The sequence below is a fragment of the Thunnus thynnus genome, chromosome 9 (assembly GCF_963924715.1).
Source record: "Thunnus thynnus chromosome 9, fThuThy2.1, whole genome shotgun sequence".
NCBI lineage: Eukaryota > Metazoa > Chordata > Actinopteri > Scombriformes > Scombridae > Thunnus > Thunnus thynnus.
Window position 1 is genome coordinate 8,887,781 of NC_089525.1, and position 16,196 is coordinate 8,903,976.

Sequence of the window (16,196 nt, forward strand, 5' to 3'; positions counted from 1 at the left end):
AGTGTTGAAAATCAGGACTGGAGCACAAACTGGAGCTGCACTGTTAACATGATGACTTATTACAGCTCCGCATGACATAAATAAAGGAAACATTACACAGTCAAAAGTCTGTGCAATCACAAATCTCTTTCATTGCAGACCCCCGTTTGACCTGGGTTTTTAGAGAGGTCTTTCTTATCTGTTTTTACTGTTGGGGTGGAGATAACACTGGAGATAAAAATCCTTTGAACTAAACAGACTTCCCACATGTTTCTCTCACTGTCCTAACGTAAAATAAGTGAAATAATTACTGAAGATAAACTGTTTTCTCTTGCTTTGTTGAGGACCTCTCAGAAACACCGCAAGGGCCCTTCGCGGGCCGCACACCCCATGTTGAAAACAGCCACATTTTGTAATTGAATGTTGTTCATCATGAGGGAAAATGGAGTTTGTGTTACTGCATCATTTATCTGACAAATAGTTTTCCAAAGGTTATTTATTACATGACATTTACATCACAGTCACATGGCACTGAAGACATTATTTTGTTCAGCCTTTAGAATTCAGCACATCTTGGTTTGTTTAAAACCGTCGGATTAAAACCTTGCTAGTGTTACAGTAACCATGGAGTCAAAATTACAGGCCTGCTCTTAACACAAACACGGGTCAGGCTGTGTCCTGTTAGCAACGGGGCAGTTGTGTTTTTAATATGCAGCTGCCTGCCTGTCATAGGGCGTCCAGTGTTGTAAACTACAGTAAACAGTCTGCTGGAAGCATGTTGGAGCTCTGTGAGGTGACAAAAAGTAATGGGAGATTTATAAAACTGTCAGAATATATTGTTTTAGACTTGAAACAGAGCAGGAAAATCACTATAATAAATGGAAATAGGGTACATTTGGTTTTTAACATCAACCTTCTGAGCAGCTGCTGTTGAAATGATGTAAACGTCACTCAGAAATTTGTCACATTTTGCGTCAATGCAGCAGTTTTCTCCTTATAGAGGTAAATCTCTGTGCGTATGTGTCCTGAAACCTTTGTCTCTCCATTTGGAAATATTTAATATCGCATTTTCAAGGATGTCATCTGTTCAACAGATACTTAATATCCTGCATATCCTTGTCCTCTACTTGCTGAGAATATCTCCTCACTTCTCCACTCACATTTCTTTTACATTTGTGTACCAGCAGTTGATTTTATCTGCTGTCATGCCTCTGACCTTTGCCCTCCTTGCAAATTGAAGTTTTTAGACTATTTCACTACCTGTGTAACACTTGCCAAGATCAGTAAAATGTCAAAAAGTAAAACCACACTTCACAGCTCTTCAACCATAATCACATATATATCATTTTATATCAAAAACTGTATAGATTTAGCCTTTTTTTTTATTAGAAAGTCTCATCTGTGGGATATATGTGCACAGATTGTAGTCTTGTCCTGTAAGAAAATCCTTTAATTAAAAGAAAAAGTCATAATAAAACTTTCTACCCCCTGCGTTTAAACATGCCTGGACTTGTGGGGTGTGTGTGTGTGTGTGTGAGTGTTGTGTGTGTGCGCACACGTCCATTAGTTTGGGGGGTAGCACTCAGCAAAATGACATTCCTCCTTTTGTGTGCACATTCCTCAGGCGGCTCCATTCATTCTGTGTGACTGCGGCTGCTGCAGGGGAAGCCAGGGGTTGCTGAGGAGCAGGAGGAGGATGCTAGAGCTGTGTGCATGGGAGAGCGTGGGCCCGGCGCTCCTCTCAATAGGCCAACAAAAGGTAAGAAAATGGTCCAGTGCCATGGTAATTAGACATGAATGAGCTTTGAACGACGTGACATGTCTCAAGCTTTTCTCTGCGGCGGAGGAATTTCAACATCCAGCTTGGTAAAAATTGGACTGGACTGCGGAGCTCATGCACACTGCAGCACCTGAATTATATTGTTATTTTAATTTATATGCACAGTTTGATGACCCCTACAGCTTGCAAAGGTACCCAAGCCCAAACATCTTTGTGTGACCATGAAATAGTGCTGAAATACATATTCATAGGGTGGCAATCACTCAGGCAGAAAATGCAACAATTCCTGATAGTCAGCTATTCTCACTGTTCCTGCTGACTAACATCAAATTGACCTTTCACTCTCATAATGCGTGCTGTTTCAACATTGCCCCAATATTACCCTAAGAAAACACGTGAACTCTGCATTTCAATAGGCCTGTTTGCCCTTTCTCCAGCCTCGCATTAGCATTCAGAGTATAACCCCCCCCCCTCACCCCACCCTGGGTTAGCTGCTGCTCTCTCTGCAGCCAGCGTTTGCTCATCTCCTAATAATCAGCCTCTCTTTTCCATCTTAAAAGCTGCAATCCAGTTCTGGAGAGAAAGGCACAGCTGGATAACAATGGCGTTTTTATCTGGATCCGGGGAGCAGAGGGTGCGTGGGTGTGAAAAGTTACAGCAGAGCGCCAGGACACAGAAACAGGATTTTGAAGAGTGTTTGCAGTGACAGGCGTGTTATGTGTGGAGCTGTGAGTGATTGGCCTTGTTAGGAAAGTTGACAGGCTTTAAAGATGGAGGAGAAACACAAACAATTAGGACTAATGAACCTCGTTTCATTGTTGAGCATTAGACGAGTATCTGCTACCTGGTTAAGGTGACTCCGGGGGTAAAACTAATAGGGCTCAATGTAGAGAGACCCTGCACTGAGGGGGCAGAAGAGATCTTATGCCCAGAGTGGTTCATCATCTGCTGGGAGTGAGAAATACAGATCCAAGGAAAAACACACATGATTCACATGCTGCTTTGAGGATTCGGAGAACTTCGAGCACAGTCCAGAGACACATAAATTATATGATTCATGGAGGGCTTTGAAGTGGATCAGAGGGTGAAAAGCGCATAAAGTAACATATATACTTGTAACATTGTGTGTCCTATTTATAACCTCTGAGGCATGTCAGACATTTTCAATTTCTTTTATTTTCTTTTCTTTCCTTTTCTTTCCTTTCTTTTTCCATACTTAAAGTAAATAATAGAATTGAATACCCACCGTTGAGGTGCTTCAGCAGATATTTTCTGATGTGTCATTTTTGTTTTTATTTTATTAAATTTACTTCAACCTTCCTCAGTCACAGTGATCTCCGTTAATGACTTCCTACATTTCCCACAACCACTTTTGAGTCCAGAGAACTTTTTGCATAAATGATCCAAAGTCCAGCTCACTTTGTTAGTTAGCTGACAGTGTATTATTTCTCATACACATTTCCATCTGTCTGGAAAGCTGAAACAGCTATTTTATTTTATTGTTTATCTTTTAACAGGGACAATGTAAAATGCATTTAATGTAGCAGATATACGTAGCTAAAAGCTCATTTCCATCTGTAGTCCCTGGGCGGAGACCACAAGTGATGCGCATGATGCTGATGTTTTCTGTCCATATTCTAATGTAAAGCTAGCCTGATAATCTGACTGAACTGTCTCCTCAATCATTCAGCCTGACATTCATGTTAGCTGATTTCTTGTTTGAAGAGCGTTTTTTTGTTTTGTTTTGCCCTAATAAATCAGTAACAAGTCTATCTCTCTAGCATCAGTTAACTTAAAATCATTCACACTGATTGAAAAATATGTCAATTTAAAATTTGTAATTTCGATTTACAAAACAGCTGCGAGATGAGATTGAACAGCTGCGTCAGTCTCATCAAGACTGGTTACAATTTTTCTGTTGCTGTTTTTTGGCTGTACAGTATTTAGCTAGCTAGCTATGTGGGAAAATATCCTCATTCTTAATCCTAAACGAGCTTAAATAACCTCTGATTGGTCAATTGTCTCTCTAACCAGTGCAAACAAGTGTGATATAACTGTCAATGGGCACAACACCACACTTCTATGAATTGCTGAACAAATCCATTGAAGTCTGGTACCAAGCTAATTAAAGCCCCTATGTGTGAGGTCTGAACATTTCTGATTTTGGTGCCTCCTAGTGGTATCAGAGACGTTTTTTCTACTTTATTCTAGAAAGAAATCTTGTTACCAGACTAATTTACAAAATGTTATGCTCACATAAGAAAATCTACACATATGGGCTTTAGTGGATATCTACTTTTGTAAGAATCAAGCATTATTTTAACAAAGACCAATATTTTCTCAGCATCAACAACATCCACCATGAGGTTCTGATAGGTACTTATGGCTAAGGTCATGGGAATTGTATTTGTTGCAAGAGAAACAGAATTTTTGGTGAGAAACACTGAGAAGTGAAAACTAGCTAATCAGGAAGTGGTACAGGACTTGGGCATTCCCAATTAACTGATGACAAACTGTATGTCAGTGAATAGAATAAAGTAAGAGTTTTCTACTCAAGAAAAAAACAGAAGTCATGCCCCTTACCCAAAACACAAGTCTGGTAGATGCATTGCAATCTGGTCTACAGAGGCTACTGTTGGTGTACAAAGTGGCATCTGTTGTTTGTACAATGGATCACTCCCTGATTGATGAAAGCTGTGCAAAGACTAGGAAGAAGCCTCTGGTCTTTGATTCTGAGGAACTGACACCAAAACCTAACATTTACTGGTGATGTGTTAGACCACTGAAATTGTTTTTGACTGTGTTGCTGCAATGAAGAACAACCAAAAGTACAAAGTCAGTTCATTTTTCAGGCTCCAGTGATTTTCAGCATGTGCTGCCATTTAGTGGTTCCAGTATAGGACTGTGTTAATGCTACGTCACAGTTGGGGGTAGCCACAAGCACAACAGACCACACCCTTCCGTAATGATGGGTGTGGCCAGGTGTGAAGGTTGGTGCATCTGTGTTCTCAGTCATCCAGGTCGTGGTATATCCAAATTACATATCGAGATTCTTGAATCTCCAACAAGTCCAGTGTCTCTTGACTCAACACTTTTTGATACTCCATACTGGATGTAGTGTGGAGGGTTAACAGGGCAGTGCTTTCCTTTAAAGGCCCTGAAAACTTATTTCCTCAAATTAACATCTTACTGTACACAATGGGGTTCTACATCAACACAGAATTTCCAGCTAAAGTTAGAAGAGTTTTGGTTATTACAACTGAGAGACTTAAGTATTTGTGTTGTTGCTGGCGCTCTTCTTATTGGTTTGAAGTGGGTGGGAAAAAAGTGATGTCACATACTGGTGTGCACCAATCAGGATTTAGCAATATTTGAATTTAAGTCTGATGAAATCCAATTAAACCACTAAAACACCGTTCTGATGAAGCAGGTTTTGAGTGTTAGACATTAGTAGCAAATATTTAATGTCAAAGTTAAAAGCTTAAGACTTGAAAGCAAGTTTACAGTTTAATGTGGAGCCACTCTTTAAAGTAAATGAACTATAGTCATTAAATATCAGAAATATATTTGAAGTCATAATTTTTGACTAAAGCAAACCTGGAGGAATTATTCAAATTCTGATAACTATAATGTGATTACACGGTTAGAAAATGTATGTGCCAAATATATTCTTGGCTAATAAACAAAGCCACCACGTCTTCCATGCAATATCCTGTTTTGAATGAAAATAATTAAATTAGAAGATATAAGTCTTTCCAAATGTCTCTTATGTTGTTAATATTCACACATACACACATGTTGCATTGACACAAAACAGTAAAACATGATGTGTGTTTATTTTACATTTTACTTTCCCCAACAACATTACAACTGAAAAAATAAATTAAAGAAACATGTTACCGGTCATTGAATTAATACCAGCCTCTGTTCACATTTTGACAGATCTTTTTCATGACAAACACAGGTGTGACTAATGACGCTAATTAAGGCTACATTCTGATTAGGTGTACCAGTGTCAAGGTTCTGGTATTCTGCATGGTGGCTCACTGACATGACTTGCTGGCACACCTAAATGGAGCAGAGCCATCGTTATTGTTATTTGTTACACCTGTGTGTTTCCTGATAAGACAAGTCAAATGGTCTATCATCAGTGCAGCCTACACTCACTGCTCTGAAGTCAGCTGGGTGGCAGCAGCAGCAGCAGCAGCAGCAGCAGCAGCAGCAGCAGCAGCAGATACACTACAAGCTTTTCATTTGTGTCATCACATGTCTGCCAGTCTTTTGAAAACCAAACGTAATTCTCACGGTTAACAAAAAAACAAAAACAACAATAAATAATAGGACTGGACCGACACTGAGAATGTGTGAGCCCAGGGCAAACCAACAAAACAAAACTAATTTACACACATTTTTATACATATTTGTAGTTCATATTACGCCTCGCTTTACCCACAGTGCTAAAGAATAAGCTAGAAATTTGCAGCAATGCTTCACAGTCCAGCTAATAATTCAATCCACAAATTTCATGTGAAATATGCCAATATTGCAAATCAACATTTTTTTGTAAACATGGCACCATCACAGAGAAACATACATATGTACAGTTATCAGGCTGAGTTATACTCTTATGATAGCCCTTGAATATTTTTTATTATAGGGCTGTTACTGTTTTAAAAAAGGACCAGCATTACAAAATGAAGCAAACACTGACAGTTGGAATGAAACTTGAGTTGAGGGAATCAGTCTGAAATAATTTATCTATCGCTAGGACACAAACAATGAGAGAGAGAGAGAAAAGAGAGATTTTAGTACTAACAGAGCGTTTTAAGGTACAGTGCATCTTTAAATAGGGGTTTCACCTCAGTGAGTTGACTAAAACTTCTCAGCTGATGGTCAGTCCTGGCAGGAATTAATTTGCTGCCATGTAGGAGAGTTGCAAAGGGTGACTTCTTCTTTTCTTCCAGTTTGTTCCTGCAGGGCGATAACTCAGTGACGACTGAGAACGGGAGCATTTTAAAAAGGTCTGTTCTGTGTCTGTTTTCCAAGTAGCTCCTCGCTTGCAGGTTGATGACAAAGCTCTCTAATGATGAGGACCCAGAAGTCAGTATGAGAGCACAAGGGAGAGGTGCTGGAGGGCACAAATGTTGGGATAACGGTAGTGAGAGTGGACCAGAGGGCAGGCTTCTTATTTACACGATGCCCTAAGTTTATCTGGTGTGCTTTAATAGGTTTGTTAAGAAGATCCAGTGATTTTTAACAGCTTTTGAATAAAACACAACAGATTCTTGTTGAGACAGATAAAGAGAAAGTAGCATTTTCTGGCTGTTCATGCTTCTTCTGATGAGCCACCGAACTTAATTCGGGAACCAGAACTTTAAAAAAGTTTATCACGTTCCACAGTTTGTATTGAATCCTGGGGAAAAGTGGTGACGGGAGCGTGTGAGTGCACGGGTCAGGTGGTCAGTGGTGACAAAGCAGAAGCAAAGCGAGCGTCACAGGGAGCGTCAGGACCAGGTAGCTCCTCAACAGCGGAACCGCAGGTGAGGAGACGCCTCCCACGCCAGCTGTGGCTAACCGAGGGGTCAGCAGCTGCTCCTGGAAGGTGAAGTCGTCCATTGCCAGGTTATCAGCAAGGTCTGAGAAAGGGACAGTTGGAGACGGAGACGGAGGAGATGGATGGGAGATAGTGAGGGGAGGCGAAAGAATGAAGAATATGAGAGAAGCAGGAAAAAGGATGGAGACAATTAGAACAAACATTGTCACAAAGCTGAAAAACACGTGTGGTATGTCTGTCCTCCTTTTGCATGATGTCTTTCACAGCTGTAAAAACAATGTTACATTGGGAGAACCAGAAACCCAAGCTCCACATATAACCAGATGCCATATGTTATTGTTGCAGACACATGCTGAATCACACAGACATATATTTTACTGAGCGTGTGTGTTGAAATGTGAATTAAGTGGTGAGATGCTGAAAAAAAAATACAAACCAAAGACAGCTGCGTGAGGTCACGTCTCAAAATCTGAAACATACAACTGTTCTGACTGATATATGTTTTCTGTCTGAGTTAGAATATAACCTAATTGCTTAAAAAAGACTTGTTTTATAAACCTGCGTAGGTTAGTACATGTATGGGATATTTATAGTTTTTACAGGATGCTACCAGTTTGAATCCCCAAATCAGTTATTAAATTCAAAGTGACGACAGAGAACTACTACATCTGACTTTTACTGTTAATTTGATGAATCACAGCAGTTCAGTTTTTGGTGCCAGGAGGGGGATTTATAGATGTGTTTGAGGCGATACTCCAGTCAGTGATGAGGATCACGTGACAAACAAAAGCATTCAGAGGCGATGTGATTTCAAATGTGACAAGACAGTGTTTTTAGTTATCTTTGCCCTGCTGAAGACCCGCTGGGATCGAAACCAGTATGTGTTAACTGTGGCACTAGAGCCAGCAGTCAATTAGATTAGTTTAGCATAAAGACAGCTTGCCTGGCTCTCTTTTAAGTTAAAAAATCTGCCCACCAGCACCTCTAAAGCTAATTAACATTTGTAGCTTGTTTGTGTAATTCATTCAGTAATGTAATCAGTAATGTAGAAAAGTGGTGGTTTTACAGGTGCAGTTACGTGCAGTAACTATTGCAAAGAGCATAAAACCTTCATGTAAAACAACATTTTGTCATTTTTACATTGTGTACACGTTAAACAGACGTTATAGAATGTGTTTAATTAGAGAGCTTGAAGTCAAACTGAAAATACACTCAATGTTTTTTCGTGCTACTGCGTAAATCACATGTTATGTTCTCATATTTTTTGGTGTCATGTTGGCGCCGCCTTTCTTTGCATGAATTTGTTAGAATAGCGTAACATCTCCATCTACATAGAGTCATACAGTCAGTCAAATCGCTTCATTTTGAACCATATTTGCATACAGCAGTAACATCACAGTTCATGGTCACACTGAGCCTGATAGTATCCTGCTACACAGGATATTTCCCCAAAGACTTTTTTTTTCCTTTTAACAAAAAAACTATTGACAATAAATAAAACACTCAAATGAAGCAGCACCTCAAGCCTGTTAAATTTATGCTGGTGCTAGTAGCCTTACAACTCTTAAAGGTGCAGTGTGCAGTGTCATCTAGCAGAACTGACTTAGCAGAAATAGAATATAATACTCATAAGTATGTTTTAATTAGTGTATAAACACCTGAAAGTAAGAATTGTTGTGTTTTCGTTAGCTTAGAATGAGGCCTTTATATCTACATAAGGAGTGGATCCTCTTCTACAGATAGGCTGTGTTGCACTGCCATGTTTCTACAGGAGCCCACAAGGCATCCTATAGGATATTTACACCATTCAGTAATTAAACCACCATCTGTGTTACCTTTAAATAAATAAAACACTGACATTATTTTTGACTGCAAAAAGGTGCAACTAAATGTGTTTTCAGTTGGAATTAAAAAAAGTCCTGGTAGGTGTATTTTAGAACAGAGTCAAGCTAGCTTTCCCCCCCTGCTTCCAGTGTTGATGCTAAGCTAAGCTAGTTGACTCCTGGCTCTAGCTCTGTAGTTAGCGCAAAGACTTGCAGTTGCACAGCCAAAATCTTTTTCTCTTCAAGAGCATCTTAAATCTCCCTGGATTTATTGAATCTGAAACAGGTTGAGCACTTGGCCTCAGTATATGTTTAAGTGATTGGAAAACAAGCTGCCCCTTGTACTTTATATCCAAAAAGGAAAATGATCACACCAGGCAGAAATAGTCAAGACAAAATGACAGTCAGGTATTGTACTGTCATGTTGTTCTTTAATGTAAAATAAAACTCCGGAATCTTTCTGAGTAAAAAATATATCCCTCAGCTCTAATAAATTAGTTGAATGTCTGAATCTAGATGTTGTAGGTTGAATGAAACCCTAAAATGTGAAATTCCTTTATAAAAACACAGTAAGCAGAGAAGTTGGCTTAATACTGAATCCAAAGTCCTGCGGCAATGCTGTCAGGGGACATCCGGTTCTTCCTACATGCAGCTATTATTTATTTTGTGGATAACACTATTGTCTTCACTGTGTCATTAATCATAAACAGTGTAATGTGTCTCGATGAGGTTCTCTGGGATTTTGAGAAAATAGGCAAATGACTTCAGGGACAGTGAGGGGGAAATTACACCAGGGACTCGTGCTCTCTATGCCACCAGTGATACTGTCCACTGCAGCCAGCTCATCATCCTTCACTTTCACCTTTTCCCACCACAATTACTGTAAAGATGCCCTCAAGCAAGGTACTTAACTCATTTGCACCAACAGGGCTGTTCAGGGGCTTAAAGTAGACTGTGGTTAGACTGGGAAAGTCCCAGGTGACAGCATGTTCTGATATGTAGTTATGAGGTGCTCACATTGGTTGAATGAGGACGTGGAAAGCCTTGGTTAGACAAATAGGCTACTTTTTTGATAAACAAATCTTTAGTGGATATTTTCCACTTTCTTTCCATATTCCATGTCCTTTATTTTCCTGTTGTACTCCCTTCCTCTCCATCTGTTCTGTATGCTGCACTGACTTCATGGTCACCTGCTGTTCTGCTCTCACTTACTGCTGTCTTACTGCTCTTCATCCACAGCTGCTCTCCTACTGACGCTGAGCAGAGCTCTTCCTCCCTGTGTGTGTGTTTGTCTCTCTCTCTGTGTGTGTGTGTGTGTGTGTGTGTGTGTGTGTGACACTTTCTGTGCTGTTTTGTCTGGCGAAAAGCTGTGAGGGAGCCTGAAACAAGAAGGTTGGGTTATGAGCAAGGGCAGGAGGATATCAGTAATAAAGCAGCACTATGGTTAGGAACGCCAACTATGAGCTGAGCTGTCCCCTGTCAAGCCAGTCTGCAACTCTCCAAACACACACACACACACATACACACACACACACACTGGAGCATTTCTGACATACTTACCCCTCAAACAGTCTTGATGGCTGCACACACACACACACACACACACTCACACACAAGCACAGTGTCATACCTGCACTGCTAAAATAGCAGATAGCCACAAATTGGATTAGCTGTCTCATCTGATCTGTGTACTGTTCTGCCTACTGGGAGTCATCCAGTGGGAGGAAGTGGCTGATCTTAACCGCTGTGTGATCAGAGGGAGCAGTTAGGAGTCCAACTAAAGCTTTGGCCTGCTCTACTTGAATAGAAAGACAGAAAGGAGGGGGGGGGGGGGGCTTTCCTCCCAGGTCCCATGGTGCCCACAGGTCCTACGCTGCCAGGCACCATCTTAAACAGAGGAAGGAGGCAAATAAATAAACCTCCAAAGCTCCAAACTGCATCTCCTACGAATTTCTTTGCAGTTACGACATCATTTGAACGCCAGCCAGGGGACAATTAACTTTTTTTCTCCTCCTGTGTCCTCTGACATGGCAGTGGGCAGACATTCTTCGGGGCTCTGAAAGAACAATTTGTCACTGTCGACAGCCGCGCACTGTACTGGCGAGCCAATTAAGCTCAAGGTGCAATTCGATACAGCTTTTATATACACTGTGGATAAGAGGGAGGGCGGGGGGCATGCGCGTCTGCATTTGTGTGTTTGTGTGCGGATGATTGAGTGGGGTGTGTGCGCTTGTCCTTGTGTGTGTGTGTGTGTGTGTGTTTGTGAAAAAGCGGGAGACAAAGTGGGAGAGCATTGTGTTGGTGTGCTTTACAGCGGCAATAATATGTGTGCAGAGAAAAAGTCTCAGGCTGTGAAAAAAATCCCTCAAACGGGGGGAAAAAAGGGTCTTTCTTGCTAGTTTAAACACTTCGACATGAGCAGCACCACAGAGGGGCCTTGTTCTGCAGGCTTTAAAAACAACCCAACGGGGACTGAACACTATGCAAACTTAGATCCCCTACACTCCTATGCAATGCTTGGACTAATAATATCCCGGTATAATTAGTGATGAACACCTGTGCCTATGTGTGTGTGTCTGTGTGTGTGTGTGTGTGTGTGTGTGTGTGTAGCAAAGTATAGACAGAGTAAGAGTGAAAAACAAAGACAAAAGTAATCCGCTGGCAACAGATTCAGCTTCTTTATCATTTCCTTTTGAGGCCTTTTAGGGAGGAGTCAGGACAGTGGACAGGCAGGGACAATTAGCCAAATAGATGGATAACTCTGGGCTATAAATAGAGCCACAATCCCGACTGTGATTAATGTGACCAGTGTGAGCTCTTGTGGCTTTCAGCAGAGTGCAGCCCTCCTCCTGCTCCTCCATTCAAACCTTCCATTTTGAAACTATCACTCCTCAAAGGACGCCACCTTGCTAGCGTACCCCTGCTAGCTTTACCGTGGCCTTATGAGCTCGAGTTACGACCCAGGGGAGAGGTCAACAGTCCAGCCATTGATTGGTTACACTAAGGCTGAGCACTAAGAATGAGCAGACGGGGAAGTCACATGCAAGTCAACAGACGGGGACGCAGTCAAGCTTTAACTTTATGTCTTCTTTAGCGACCATTCCTCAGGAGAATAAGCGAATAAAAACAGGCATTGCGGTTTTCAGCGCAAGGGGAGGGGGTGTGTATGTTTGTTTGAATCCCCCTAGCAGGTCAAACAGTGGCTGGAGAGTGTATATACGCATGTATAGATGTTTGGTTGGTGTATGTTTCCGTCTGTGCGAAGGGAAACAGGGAAAAAAGGAGGAGGAGAGAGTCTGGAGTTTTGTTTTCAACAGTGCCTAATGCCTGAGGCTTGTCGTTTACAGTTCGCAGTTGTCACAACAAGCAAACTATGTAGTAGAAAAATTGCAACAGTGAGTGGAAAGCTACATTTTCCAGCACACCACAACTACAGGTGATGATCATAGGATACAGAAAATCACAGGAAATGGTTCATTTGTACTGTCTTGCATTTTCAGTAAATATCTCACTTAAATGTGGCTGAATTACTTTTGGATGGCGGTGAAACATCAGTGGCCAGTTGATGCATATTATAACCCCTCTCCAAGCGTGTACCTTCATGGTCCAGTACAGTTTATTCAGTACATGTGTGCTATGCACAAAGGCCTTTTTTTGGTCAGCTAAGTATGTGGAATGTTAAGTCTCCAAACACAGGTGCTTCTTATGAAACTGGAGAGATGGTTTAGATTGCTGCTACATTGGCAGACGCTGTGTGCACATAACACACCTAAGCTGGTCAAATTTGATCTAGGTTTTCAAGATTCAACAGCTTAAAAGATATTATGGTTTCCGAGGTAAAGCAAATATTTTATCACTCATCTCATCTCCACAGAGCAAACTATTCACTTAGATATTACACTCAGCAAATTTAGAAATTGAAAGGACATGTGTGCTTATGTGTGTGTGTGCAATCCTTTTTTAGGAGCCACCCTTACAGCTGGAAACACACAAAGACAATGCTCCTGTAATAACATGATAGGAGCTGCTGAATTGATTGACTACGTCTTATCTGGTAGAGGGTAACAGATAAGGAGCTGGACTGTGATTATTGGCTTGTTGTGCAAAAGGTCTGGTCTGTTACATCTCTGACTTGGTCAGGGTTGTTTGTCTCGGGACATTGCTGATTGAGAGCTGGGAAGGAACTGAGGGAGCGGCGCGGGATGCTTCTGTCCATGGGCTGGCGGGAATGTGACCGTCTGCCTCCACACCCACAGGCCGACCACAGGGGCGCTCGGAGAGGCTGGGAATGTCGGGCCAAGACAAACGGGACGCCCAGAGGAGGCCCTGCCCCGGCCTTTGCAACAGCACCGCTCTCTGAGCTGCTCTGGCCTCACAACCTCCACAACACTCACTGTTATTCTAGGCTGAGGGACCCTCCCACGCAGAGGGCAAGAGAGTAAGACAGGGAGACGTGATGCCACAGAAGACAGGACATAAACAGAGGTAATGGAGTTTAGGAAAGTTTAAAAAGGAAAGGTGCAAAAGTAATAAAAGGGAGTTGGGAGAAAAAGGGAAATTTTGCAAGACAGAAAACATAATGAGAACATTTAGGTGGGGAAAGGAGAGACAGATGGTGGGATGAGTCTCAAATTGAATACTGCATGCATGGGTTTGCTCTGATAAGAAAGGAATACTCCCAGCTGTCAAAAAGGGGAGACCAAAAATCTCCCAGACGCTTTCTAAATTGTGGCTTTGTGGGACAAACGCAAGTCAACACCTATTAATTAACATAGTCCGGGAAGGGAGGTGGTGTCAGTGAGGGGATGACCAGCGTGTTGCACCCATTGGCCTCTCCCTGCGCCGTACAAATTAGATTTACTCCGATGTATTTATAGTCCTCGCTTCCAGTAACAGCTAATATGATTGTAGAAAGGAGAAAGAGAGGGAGCTTGAAGAGAAATAAAAGCTCGAAACAGAGGTGTAAATTTTAACCGAGAATTCCTGGTAGCGCCAGAGCTGTGAGGGCGGAAAGTGTGTGAGCGAGTGAGAGAGGTAAAAACCATAACAAATCAAACATACAAAGAGTTGATTCTGTGCTGAGGGCAATGGGGCTCGTTCAGGGTGGGGAGCTCTGCCGCTTACAGAGAAGGCCTGTAACCCTCGGCAGCTCGGAGGTCGGTGCTGACGGAGGGTCAGAGGTTGACAGGGAGCGCCAGTTTGGGCTGCTTCTGGAGGAATGGACAATGGTGGTTCTTATCAGAGTGAGAGAAAGAGGCAGAGAGGCAGGAGAGGCCGTGCACGGAGCAAAGCTGATGACCGGTGGGTCAGCTCTCGAGTACGGCTTGGGGGACGCACTGGTCAGGGAACACATTCCCAGTATACTATCTTTATCTTATAATAATGAGGGAAGATGACATCCCACACAGATCTGTTTACATTTCTCCTCCTAGGTCCAACAGCCAGTCCAGAGGAGGAACTGTTGCTGGCAGATTGAGACATGTGTTTGTTGTGCAAGTGTCCCTGCCAACAAACATGCAGAATTCTCCCTACATTCCTGTCATGGAAAGGCAGACTAGATATTCGGCCAAGAGTGACAATTTGGCTGGTCTGACTGTACACACAGAGAGCTCCTGTTGAGCACTTTCACTATCTATCCAAGCCCTTTTTAGTGGTTATCCTGTGGTTTCCTCCAGCAGCTCAGAGTCTATCCACAGCAGGACTCCTGCAATGTTCACTGCATCGTTGAGTTACTTTCAAGAATGGGCTGGAAAAACAGAGTGTTAGCCGGCTGGAGGGAGGAAGAGACAGAAGGCCATATGGATAGAGGGAGAATTTAGGAGGACGAAGGTGAGAGCAGAGGGTTAACATGTAGAATGCAAACCACCCAAATCCTCAACCAGGCTTTTAAGACATTCCCACAAAATGGCTGCTGTGTGTCACTGCGGCGGCCAGCAGTGGAGCAGCGGGCCTCGAGAATGGTCCCGCTGTGTGCAGAGTGTTTGTGGACTGTGGCTGAGCTGATGGACACGACCCAGGAACGGGCCTGGAATCAATTTAGTGCGTCCAAAAGTGCCTGTGAATGTAAATAAAGCTCTTGAGCAAACAAACGCTTTTCCGAGAGGCACACACAAACACAGAAAAATGCATAGGCCTACAAAATGAATCAAACGCTGGTGGGCCCCCCTCATGTAGATGATGAGAACCCGGTCGGCTCTGTGTGCTTGTATCCACAGAAATTAAAACCAGGGCTCTTCTTCCTGCCTTCTGGCTAATCTTAAGGGTTTTATCCCTGGATTGATTTGAGAAAGCTCCATGGCGGAAGACCAACAAGGGTCCAATGAGAGGGTAACTTCATCCCCCTGTTCCTCTCCTCCCTCTTTTCCCCCTCTCCTCTCCCATCTTTCCCTCCACTGCCACCACGCTCTGCTCCAGAACTGGGGACACACAGAGCCTTGTGGCTGTAAGAAGGAGAGACGGAGAGAGAGAGAGAGAGTCTGCTGCTCACACTAGCCAAGCCTGTTTACACAGATGGTGGCAAGCTTCATTATTTTTGTGAGGGGCGTGGAGGAGGTGGAGAAGGAGGAGGATTGGCTGAATGTACATTCAGGTTGATCTCAGAGGTTGTTTATAAGCTCAAGGAGGGATGGAGGTGGAGAACATCGGGTCAGAACACTTCCAGTGTGTTACAGATTATCAGCCTCTGCACCACCACCCATCAACCCTGCCACACCTCCTCTACCCCATGCTTTTAGTCCATAATCATAAATTCTGGAAAACAGTCATTGCTTGAAGTTCATCATTAATCTTCTTGAAAATAAACAGATTTCAGTCCAAAGCATGATCATTTTGTCGGTTTTTGGAAGGAAGATTTTGATTTGTAGCTTTGTACGGCTACAGTTTGCCTTAAACACAGCATCTGTTCTTTTATCTGTTTGCTACTTTCTCAGAAAATCATAATTCTGCTGTTTCATAGCAACACCGAGGATCAACGGTTGGAATAACATATACATTTGGTAAATTCTCTTTGTACTGAAAAAACAATATAAGCAATCACAACAAAGCTTTTAGTGTTGGAGAT

The 16,196-nt window shown here is 42.4% G+C and overlaps 1 protein-coding gene across 1 annotated transcript in view; it reads right to left on the bottom strand.

Annotated features, from left to right (window-relative positions):
- Window positions 1-5,953: 5,953 nt before the first annotated feature.
- gpc3 (glypican 3) overlaps window positions 5,954-16,196 on the bottom strand; it is a 112,991-nt gene continuing 102,748 nt past the window's right edge. Inside the window, exon 8 of the mRNA XM_067598671.1 lies at window positions 5,954-7,395. Within this exon, the coding sequence (XP_067454772.1) occupies window positions 7,220-7,395 (176 nt within the window). The 3' untranslated portion in view covers window positions 5,954-7,219. The remainder of the gene's footprint in view (window positions 7,396-16,196) is intronic.